Source organism: Bison bison, unplaced genomic scaffold (assembly GCF_000754665.1).
Source record: "Bison bison bison isolate TAMUID 2011002044 unplaced genomic scaffold, Bison_UMD1.0 scf7180017853857, whole genome shotgun sequence".
Classification (NCBI taxonomy): Eukaryota; Metazoa; Chordata; class Mammalia; order Artiodactyla; family Bovidae; genus Bison; species Bison bison.
The window spans coordinates 49,898-61,665 of record NW_011484430.1 but is presented as its reverse complement, the minus strand read 5'-3'; the positions used below and the strand labels follow the sequence as shown (position 1 = coordinate 61,665).

The following is an 11,768-nucleotide window of genomic DNA, read 5'->3' as shown; positions in this document are numbered from 1 at the left end:
GGAAGGACTGATGCTGAAGCTGAAGCTCCAATACTTTGGCCACCTGATGCGAAGAGCTGACTCATTGGAAAATACCCTAATGCTAGGAAAGATTGAGGGCAGGAGGAGAAGGGGGAGACAGAGGATAAGGCTGTTGGATGGCATCACCAACTCGATGGACATGGGTTTGGGTAGACTCCAGAAGTTGGTGATGGACAGGGAGGTCTGGCGTACTGCAGTCCATGGGGTCGCAAAGAGTCAGACACGACTGAGCGACTGAACTGAAGGAATGTTTGAGCAGGCAGAAAAATGACACTGCTAAACATTTAGAACTTTGAGACAGTTAGAGGCACTTCTCTACTTAAATAGTATAGACACAAGGACCCAATTTTTCACAAAGTGAAATTTTAAAAGCATAATTGTTTTTGGTAACATTATTACCATAACATGGAAAATTAATCTGATTACAAAATGAAAGGGGTACTTGAAAATAGTTTTCATGATTGGAAGATACAAACATCCTCTCTCTTTTTTAACTTGCTTGTGAGGATAGGGAGAAAATTTCAACTAATTAGTATATTTATATGTCAATTCTGGTTAGAATAGTATCTAATTTGTCAAGATTTGTCTCCTCCCTATCAACACTGAATGCATTCAGAAAGTGATTTGGAAAAAAATGGGGATATGGATTCAGATTGAGATTAAAAAAAAATAATAAAATAGCATCTAAGGGAAAATGTCTGATAATTAGATGAAATAATGAAACTACAAGTAGGCAAGTATCTTGCATAAATCAATGACTGACCTAGAACATTGTGATTGATTGTTTAGGGCAACCAGGACCCACCACAAAGAGCTATCACTTAGATCCAACTCCAGAAGCTCATGCTATACAGAGAAAAACAAGACCTCAGCAAAACTGAGCTTCTCTGTTAGGTAGGGAAGAAATGGTCAAGAAGTAGGTAGTTTTGGTTTGATAGCTTTGAAGACTTCCTACAGCTCTTGAGAGCTGTCTTTTTGTCTCAGTTTTCCGTTTGCATCAAAGCATCCTCTCTGTTCCCAATGCAGTTGCACAATTGAGTCGCATCCCCCCCAGTCTAATTTTGCTTGCTCCTTTGTGTCTTTGCAGAAGAGGAATAAAGTCCTGATTTTCTTCCTTCAGGAAAATGGACTCAGAAATCTCAGAACCCTTCCAGAAGGAGCTCACCTGCTTCATCTGCCTGAATTTCCTTCTAGACCCAGTCACCATAGGCTGTGGGCACAGCTTCTGTAGGTCCTGTCTTTGTCTTTTCTGGGAACAAGCCGAAGTTCCTGCCAGTTGTCCAGTGTGAAGACAATGATCAGGACACACAAACCTCAAAACCAGTTTTCTTCAGAAGAATCTGGTGTCCATTGTCAGAAAAGCCAATCTCAGGCAATTCCTGAAGTGTGAGGAACACCTGTGTGGGACCCACAAGCAGACAAAGAAGATCTTCTGTGAAGCCGACAAGATCTTGCTGTATTTGGTCTGCTCTCAAGGCCAGACGCACAAGACTTACAGACACCGTTTCATTGAAGAGGCTGCTGAGGAATCCTGGGTGAGTGATAACTCTGAGACACTTTGAAAGTTAGCAGACAGTACACATAAGAGATTAAAATGATGATGCTTAAATCCTCTCTTTACTGAGTGCCACATACAGATCTAGTTAGCAATAATAAAGCTGTGAATAAAATAGAGCAGTATATCTGACTTGGGGAACTTGTATCCAATGGCTAGCTGATGAAGCTAACTGAAATTATTTAGGTGACATTTTATTATGCTAAAGGCACTATGTTGCACTCTCAGTGGCTCAGCCCTGTCCAACTCTTTTGGGATCCCATGGGCTGTAGATCATGGGGGTAAGCTTCTCTGTCCATGGAATTTCCCAGGTAAGAATACTGAAGCTGGTTGCCATTTCCTTCTCCAGGGGATATTCCCACCCAGGGATCGAACCTGGGTCTCCTGCATCTCCTGAACTGGCAGGTGGGATTCTTTACCACTGAGCCACTTGAGAAGTCAGAGAATCAGAGGCACTTTAGGACCTTAATTTTAAGAGAGAATCTTCAGCTCTAATGTCCTCAAGTTCAAAAAGCATTTTCCATTGGATTCAGTTCAGTTCAGTTCAGTCACTCAATCGTTTCCGACTCTTTGTGACCCCCATGAACCACAGCATGCCAGGCCTCCCTGTCCATCACCAACTCCCAGAGTTTACCCAAATTCATGTCCATTGAGTCGGTGATGCCATCTAACCATCTTATCCTCTGTCATCCCCTTCTCCTCCTGCCTTCAATCTTTCCCAACATCAGGATCTTTTCAAATGTGTCAGTTCTTCACATCAAGTGGCCAAAATACTGGAGTTACAGCTTCAACATCAGTCCTTTGGATACAAGTTTCCTAATCCTGGACAAAGAAGGAAGATCCAGTACGTTAGAATTAGGAGGTGACAAGCATCACTAGACCAAATTCTGATACAAGGAGTCACATTATCTGAAAATTAATCATACCTAGACAGATGATTACCTAATGGTGTGTGGTTCTGCAGTGTAGAATTTCATACAACAGATCGTTAGTGGGGAAGAATAGGGAAACCTGATGACCTGTCATGGTCTTCAGTGTCTCTCTCAAGAACCTGTATCTAATGACACTCAGTACACTGCAAAACTTTGGGCTCTGAAACCTCAATGTATTTGCATTTTCTTATGCTAAACTTCATAATTCTTTTATAGGAAAAGGTAGCCAACCAAATGAGATCATTATGGGAAAAGATCCAAGGAATTGAGAGAAATCTCAAGAAAAATGGCAAAGGGATTGACCATTGGATAGTAAGTAGGAGAATGTATTTTTCCTTTTAACAGATTGAGGCAGTCATGCTAGAAACTTACCCATTAATAATGTGAGCTGAAATCACCATGTACCATGAAATTAGAGAATGGGTTGAACACCATCAGAAAAAAAATATTCTGTCCCCCATTTCAACCAACAATTCCATGTCTCTTTGGCTCTTTAGAATCCATAACTGTGACAAAGTTAGATCAGTAACTGTAAACAAAAAACCCATTAGAAGCATGTGCCACAAGTGCTAAGGTGGAGACACACGAAGTGATGTGGAAGGTTCCACATACATGATTCAAGATCTTGGGGAAAATTTCATAAGTTTAAGACCAATTCCAGTTCTGAAATTCAAGTAGATGTTTAAACATCCATGGGTTATTTCAGGCATAGATTTCTGTCAGTCATACATTCCTGAAGTATGTTAGTTGCTCAGTCATATCTGACTCTTTGTGACCCCATGGACTATGGGGCTCCTTTATGGGTAGACCCCGTGTACTACCAGGCTCCTCTGTCCATGGAATTCTTCAGGCAAGAGTACTAGAGTGGCTTGCCATTTCCTTCTCCAATACATTTCAGAAAGTACAAGGCTTTTCATTGGGAACCACAAAGTACTTCAATCTGATTAGAACAAAAGCCGAGATGATACAAATCAAACTTGAACAGCAATTTTAATAGTGTGCCCGCCAAAGTGAAAAGTGACAGCTCATTGGCTAGAGAGTGATATTGATTCAACAATAAGAAAATGTGAGATGTTAAACAAAACCTCATGGGGGAAAGAACAAGGAGAAAGACAGATGAGTGAGAGAGTCCTTCGATACTGGGAGGGAATATGCCACAGATGAAGATGAATGACCTTCCAAACAATGTGGGAAGGAGCCTGTGAAGTTACAGGGGAGTGAAAACCCATTGATATAGAAAAGGACACTAGAATTAAATGGCTTATTTGACTGGATATCCGTTTAAGCCCAGGCAATGAGATTATTAGGAATATATTTCCTAAGAATACCAACACTGAGAGCAAAATGTAACATGGCTGCTAAGAGAAACAGTCAGGCTGTGAAGTCCAGGAGGCATTATATGAAATACAAATTTACTTATTAAAGTTGAAATGAGGATATTGCATATGATATAGGAATCACTCATAAATTTTAATTACTTACATGGGCTCTTTCAGATTTCACAGGAAGTAAAGGAAAGTAATGATTCATGAAAAGATTTTTTCCAGAATTTCAGGAATTCATAAATTAGATGAAGGTGATTTAAGGAAAGGGTGTGTTTGGGTTTTGATCTAGTTAAAAACAATGTAAAATAAATGAAGGAAAGAGGAATGAACATGGTTTTCCAGAAGAGGAAGTTGATGAATTTAGTATGGATATAGCTTCATGGGCAAAAGCATGAATCAGAGCAAACTAATGCTGCTGAAATCCATCTCCCAACAGTTTTATGTATATCAATGTGGAGACATGATTTGGAGAACTTACCAGATGACATGGCCATTTCTTCCAGATTATTATGTAGACAGTATCATAAGTGAAGGCCAAAGCATATGTAAGCAGCTCACAAGAAGACAAGAGGAAATGATTGGAAAGAAGAGAGAGCTCAGAGTAATACACAAGGAGCTCACAAAAATGTGCTCTAAACAAGACATGGAGCTACTCCAGGTGAGAATTGAGGATGAGATTGAAAATATATTACCTGAAGTCCACACCTTTGACTCCTATGACATGGTACACTCATCTCCTGCAACTAAGGTGGGAGTTTCTCCTAGTTGGAAATATTATAGATAAAGTATATAAAGCATAAGTATATTTGCAACTCATGTACATCATTATTGAGCAAGTTTTACAGTATTCTTTTCTAGACATTCCCTGGGGAATATTTCTTTTCTTTTTTCTTTTTTTTTTTTACTTTACAATATTGTATTGGTTTTGCCATACATCGACATGAATCCGCCACAGGTGTACATGTGTTCCCCATCCTGAAACCCCTCCCACCTCCCTTCCTATACCATCCCTCTGGGTCATCCCAGTGCACCAGCCCCGAGCATCCTGTATCATGCATCAAACCTGGACTGGAGATTCATTTCACATATGATAATATACATGTTTCAACGCCATTCTCCCAAATCATCCCACCCTCACTCTCTCTCACAGAGTCCAAAAAAACCATTCTATACATCTGTGTCTCTTTTGCTGTCTCGCATATAGGGTTATTGTTACCATATTTCTAAATTCCATATATATGCGTTAGTATGCTGTATTGGTATTTTTCTTTCTGGCTTACTTCACTCTGTATAATAGGCTCCAGTTTCATCCACCTCATTAGAACTGATTCAAATGTATTCTTTTTAATGGCTGAGTAATACTCCATTGTGTATATGTACCACAGCTTTCTTATCCATTCATCTGCTGATGGACATCTAGGTTGCGTCCATGTCCTGGCTATTATAAACAGTGCTGCGATGAACATTGGGGTACACGTGTCTCTTTCCCTTCTGGTTTCCTCAGTGTGTATGCTCCCCAGGGAATATTTCATTCTCAAAATATTTTGTTGTTTGCTTCTATTAAAACCAGAAAGGAACATCTTATATACTCTCATTCAAACTTTTGGTCTTCAAAGGTGCAAAGGGAGAAATTTGGGAAAGTGCATATATATATTCCAACTTCTGTTGAGACATCCCAGTTTTCATTAGCCCTTAGTTTGGAGCATATTACCCTTCAGGGAAAAGTCCTATGATAGACCAATTTTCAGAGAGCTGCATAGTCACCAATCTTGTCCTTTCTCTTTCATCCTGTTGTGTTAACTCATCAAAAAATGCTATTCTGTCCATATGCAATATGTTGTGCCAGAGTTTTGTTGTTGTTTTTTTTTTTACAAAGAAGAGGAAAACAGATTTCTCAGACTGTTTCTGGTGGTGATGATTAGAACTCTACTGAAGTTTTGCCAATCCAAATCTTGGTTGCCTATGTATACAGAAGTCTAAATTGCCTTTTTTATTTTTCTTCTTGGCAGGAATTGGAAGACAAAGTGAAATGGTAAGTTTTCAGATGCTGATGAGGGCACCTGAGGGCTGGGAAAGAGATAAAGCAGCATTTAACAAAGTGATGACATAACTTACCTAGATAATGCTAGATTGCTTGAGTGCATGTGTCTGCACCAAGTTTCCAAAAGGCCAGTTATTTCTGATTTAGATTCCGCAATCAGACACATAGAAGTGCAAAGACTAGTGCTTCAGACATTAGGTAAAGAAGCAAGTGATGCTGAGAAATGAGATAGAACCAGGACAAGAAGAATGCCGAGAATATCAATAAATTTCCAAAAAGGGCACAGTTCTATTCCATGGGGGTGGAAAAAGGATTTGGATGAAGAATGTTGAGCTGGAGGATGCTTTACAATAGTAAAGGCTGTGTTTAAGAAGCCCTGGGAAGCAGAAGGATTAACCCCATCTCCCTCTTACAGGAGTGAGTCAGCACAGCTGCATGTGCCTCAGCCTCTGCTCCCAGAACTCCCTGCACCACCTATGTCTGGGCTGATGGGCTGGCTCAACCACTTCCAGGGTGAGTGTCAGGAGTGACAGACACCCCTGCTGTGTCTGTCCTGCAGGATCCTTCTGTGATGGTGTCCATGGAAAATCGTTCTCTATTCATCTTTCACCTTGTGCTGGAGAACAGCAGGCAAATAGGCTGGTACAGACATGTGTGGTCACAGAGTCACAAAAATCCTCTACAGAATACAGGCAGGCTGGTACAGGGACTCATGTGTTTCAGGCCTCATGAATCATCTTTAAATTTCATAAAACAATGTATTAATGAAAAAATTCACATGCTCCCAACATGTGAATTTTGATCCCTAGAAATATCATGACAATGTCAGTTCAGTGAATCCTAGAAAATTGGTTATTAATATAGGATATTCCAATTTTAGAGTTTAAGTGCAGGTAGAGTTTTTAAAACATTTTTTTGGAGTATATCCTTTTCTTTTTCTATCCATGTTATTTTTAAAATATTTACTTATTTATTTTTTACTGCACTGGGTCTTTGTTGGTTTCTCTAGTTGTGGTGAGTGGAGCGCATCTTCTTCGGCCTTCTACTTGCACTGGCTTCTCTTGTTGCAGAGCACAGGCCCTAGGCTGCTGGGCTTCAATAGTTGCAACATGTAGGCTGAGTAGTTGCAGTCCCAGGCTCTAGGGCACAAGCTCAGTAGTTGTGGTGTATGGGCTCAGGAGCTCTGTGGCATGTGGAATCTCCCCAGGTTAGGAAAGTCTGGTAAATTGGCAGATAGTGTTTTATCCACTGTGCTATGAGGAAAGTCTTAAACATATTTTTCATTGAAAGTTTTTTAGTGATTAAATGTATGATGTGTTTTTCCATTGGCATAATCTGACCAAAGGCATAAGCCTGAAAAATCAAATGTAGGAATCACAAGGAAGCAAATGGTTGGTTGATGAGGCCACAATGAGCTTCATGATAAACCTCATCCTGGAGGGTGACTTAGCAGAAAGTGGACGACTAAGCCTCAGGTTTGAACTACAGATCAAAGTCAGAAAATTCTTACAAAGAAACCACTTTGAAGAAGCTGTCCTTAGGCTTCACATCTTCAGTGTTCATTTTCTAACTTAACTGAGATGATAGAATGATCATCAGTTCTCTATTCTATGATGCTTTTTTCCCTGCACAGTGTTGGTGGAGGTAAGATATATACTGTCATGTCTTGGAGGTGATCAGTGAGTAGGTACTCAGGTTTTTAGATGTCATGGAAAATGCCCATCCAGAAGTAACTGTGACCTCCCTCTAATTTATAATCTCTGAACCTGTAGGAAGCTTTTTTCATTTTAATTAGTTGCTTCCTTAGCAGATATGCTGGCAATATTTATATGCAATATTTTCTAATCAGAGTTGACCTTCCAATCTTAAAATATATTTCCAGTGAGACTCTAGATAGATTATCTTCTCTGGTAGAGAATTTTTGATTTTACCATTGATTTTTACTGCTTTATTTTCTCATCTCTACACAGTCAATTTTTCATTCAGCAATGAATGTAAGCAGTCAGCACCTCAGGCTGTTCAATGATGCAAGAAATCTGATGTATGAACATGACAGCCTCCATGTGTCTTTGGATGGTAGAACATCAAAGTGTTTTGCTGCATGGGGAGCCCAGAGCTTCACCTCTGGCAAACAGTACTGGGAGATTCTTGTGGACAGCTCTTGGGACTGGGCTGTAGGCGTCTGTAAGGATTCCTGGATAAGAAAGGACGACAGCATACTGGACGAGTCCAATAGGGACAAATTTCTCCTTGTGTGTGTGAAGCAGGATGATCATTACCAACTCTGGACCACAGCCCCCACCATGCCTCTGGACACAGGGAGACCTCTGGGCAGGGTTGGAGTGTTCCTTGATTGTGACAGTGGGAGTATTAGTTTTGTGGATGTTGCCAAGCGCACCCTCCTTTGGAGGTACGATGATGGCGTGTGCACTTTCCCTGTCAGGCCCTTCATTTGTACTGGCCACAGGTGAGGAGGCTGACTCACAGCCCAGATGGGATGCTCTGGACTGCTTTTCTTAGAGAGCCCTTCTCCAGTGCTGTAAATCAAGAACACTTCATTGACTTTAGGCTCTTTCTACTGTAATGAACCCTCCTTTATTGTTATTCCATGTGAAGATAGTGTCAAAGGCAAACTTCACTTGTTGCCTTCCATCTTTCTGACAAATTCTTGTCTTGAAACCATGTGTCAGGAATATATATTGTGATTATTCACTTCTTTTGTGAGCTTACTATATTCACCACAATATGAACATGTACTTCTCACCTCCTGAGCCCCCATATAGGGACCCAGAACTTGCACAACATAGACAGACCTGGTCACCCACCAGACCCAGGTCAGCCTGCAACCTTCTCCTTCTTATAATCTACAGGGTCCTACACATATATTCACCCTTAGGGTGAAAATCAATTTGCAGGGAAGTTGCCACTGCTCTGAAGACTGGGATAAGCATTTCCTTAAGAGAATTCAGAATTCACACGTCCTTTTTTATTATAATAGTATAAGGGAAAAGAGAATGACAGAAACCATCTCCTAAAGGAAGGACCCTATGGCTTCCCTGTGGCATATCCGAAATGCCACTATCACCAGTACTATAATTTGAGGCCATTATTAAACAAAATAAGGGTTGCTTGAATACACCCAATGAGATTTTTAGGAGAAGCTAACCCAAAATCTAAGTCACCGAGGGTGGGATAAGCAAGACAAAGGGAGGATACCTGTTCTTGGAGGGATGGAGCTGGATGGTATGGTATTTCATCCCACTACCCAGAATGGCCCACAGTTAAATGCACCTAAATTATTTATTTCTGGGATTTTCCATTTAATATTTCTTGAACAAGGTTTTGACACCCAGGTAACTGAAATCAGGGAAAGCAAAACTGCAAATGAGTGAATTTCTTTCCTGTTGTTGTTTAGTCCCTAAGTCGTGTCTGACTCTTTTTGACCCCAAGGACTGCAGTGTGCCAGGCTTCCCTGTCCTTCACTATCAGTTTGTTCAGTTCATATCCATTGAGTCAGTGATGTCACCCAACCATCTCATCCACTGTCACCCTCTTTTCCTCTTGACCTCAACCTTTCTCAACATCAGGGTCTTTTCGAATGAGTCGCCTCTTCCCAAAGTACTAGAGCTTCAACTTTAGCATCAGTTCTTCCAATGAATATTTAGGTTTGATATCCTTTAGGATTGACTTGTTTGACCTCCTTGCTGTCCAAGAGAATCTCAAGAGTCTTTTCCAGCACCACAGTTCAAAAGCATCAGTTCTTCGACACTCAGCCTTCTTTATGGTCAAAATTTCACATCTGTACATGACTACTGGAAAAGCCATAGCTTTGATTATGTGGCCCATTGTTAGCAAAGTGATGTCTCTGCTTTTTAATATATGGTATAGGTATGTCATAGCTTTTCTTTGAAAGGGTTAGCATCTTTTAATTTCATGGCTACAGTCACCACCTTAAAAATAGCTGAGAAAAGAAGAGAAGCAAAAGGCAATGGAGAAAGGGAAAGATATATCAAACTGTATGCAGATTCCCAGAGAATAGCAATGAGAGCTAAGACTTCTTTAAGTGAACAATGAATCAAAGGAAAGCAACAGAATGGTAAAGACTAGAGATCTCCTCAAGAAAATTAGAGATATTAAGGGAACATTTCATGCCAAGATGGGCACAATAAAGGATAGAAACCACAAGGACTTAACAGAAACAGAAAAGATTAAGAAGAACTGGCAAGAATACACAGAAGAACTGTACTGAAAAGTCTTAATAAACCAGATAACCACTGTGGTGTGGTGACTCACCTAGAGCCAGATATTCTGGAGTGTCAAGTCAAGTAGGCCTTAGGAAGCATTACTATGAACAAAGCTAGTGGAGGTGATGGAATTCCAGATGAGTTATTTCAAATCCTAAATGATGATACTGTAAAAGTACTGCATTTAATATGCCAGCAGATTTAGAAAACTCAGCAGTGGCCACAGGACTGAAAGGTCAGTTTTCACTCCAACTCCAAAGCATGGCAAAGAATGTTCAAACTACTATATAATTTCACTCATTTCAAATGCTAGCATGAAAATATTGATGAAAATTTTGGGTATGTATATCCTAATATCTGGGAGGGGCATTGTCAGTCAATGGACTATAACATTCATGGTTAAGTTTGAGAGGGTAACAGGCAGGAAGGCTAGGGGACCCCAAACAGAGGAAATAAGCTGCAAGGGTCAGACTTTTTTCATCTCTCTCATAAGTGGCAGGAGGAAACAAACTACAAGTGTCAGATTTTTTTTCCCTGTTCTATGCAAAATTAAAAAGAGGTTTCTTTCAAAATTCTGTGTTGACATGATGACACCTGGTTCCACCTTTTCTCAAACCTTGAGCTAACCAATGCAGAATTCTTACGGAAATTCTTTTCTTAAGGCTATGCATTTGTTTGGAAACCTGCCTTTCTTCAAGACTCATGTCAATCATTTTACGGCCTGGAATGACTCACCTTGTGCTAATGTTATCTCATGTTGCGGGTAAGGGGCCTGGTACCACTCTCTGAGTTTTGAGACATATCCTTTCTTTAATTAGCAGCCTGCTAATAGGTATACAACTTACTGCTAGAGACTAGCAGTGGAGAAGGCAATGGCAACCCACTTCAGTACTCTTGCCTGGAAAATCCCATGGACGGAGGAGCCTGGTAGCTTGCAGTCCATGGGTTCGCAAAGAGTCAGGCACAACTGAGCAACTTCACTTTCACTTTTCACTTTCCTATTAAATCTGTATTTCAGGGTAACCAAATATTTGACTCGGAGAAAGAAATGGCAACCCACTCCAGTGTTCTTGTCTGGAGAATCCCAGGCACGGGGGAGCCTGATGGGCTGCCGTCTATGGGGTTGCACAGAGTCGGACGTGACTGAAGCGACTTAGCAGCAGCAGCAGCAGTAGAGACTAGCAGGGGGGCACTCTTTCTGCCCCTTCTGATGTCTATGTCAGAAGCTTTCTCTATTTCTTTTGTACTTTAGTAAAACTTTATTACGTAAAAGCTCCAAGTAATCAAGCCTTGTCACTGGCCCTGGATTGAATCCTCTCCTCTGGAGGCCAAGAATCCCAGTGTCTTTCATGGCTCAGCAAAAAACTTTCAAGGTTATGCTAATAGCTGTCATAAATGTTTCAGGTTTGTTTCAGCAGGGTTCAACTAGAGAAGCAGGAGCAGTAGGAAAGAGAGAAAAAGATAAAGAATTCACATTCATAAGGAATTGCCTCTGGTGATGGTTATGGAAACTGCCTAAGCAAGCTGAGGACATTAGGGCACTTAGTCGGGAGGGAAAACACAAACAGGCTGGAACCTAAATTGTTGAGGACAAAGTTGTTGTCCACCGGAGGTTGGCACAATAGAAATTATACAGATCCCTTTGTCTGG

The 11,768-nt window shown here is 40.7% G+C and overlaps 1 protein-coding gene across 1 annotated transcript in view; it reads left to right on the top strand.

Moving 5' to 3' along the window:
* Positions 1-1,145: 1,145 nt before the first annotated feature.
* The window catches only part of LOC104999865 (tripartite motif-containing protein 43B-like), an 18,073-nt gene continuing 7,450 nt past the window's right edge, over positions 1,146-11,768 (top strand). Inside the window, 5 exon segments of the mRNA XM_010855498.1 lie at positions 1,146-1,556; positions 2,725-2,820; positions 5,843-5,865; positions 6,290-6,387; positions 7,861-8,341. Of these exon segments, the coding sequence (XP_010853800.1) occupies positions 1,146-1,556; positions 2,725-2,820; positions 5,843-5,865; positions 6,290-6,387; positions 7,861-8,341 (1,109 nt within the window).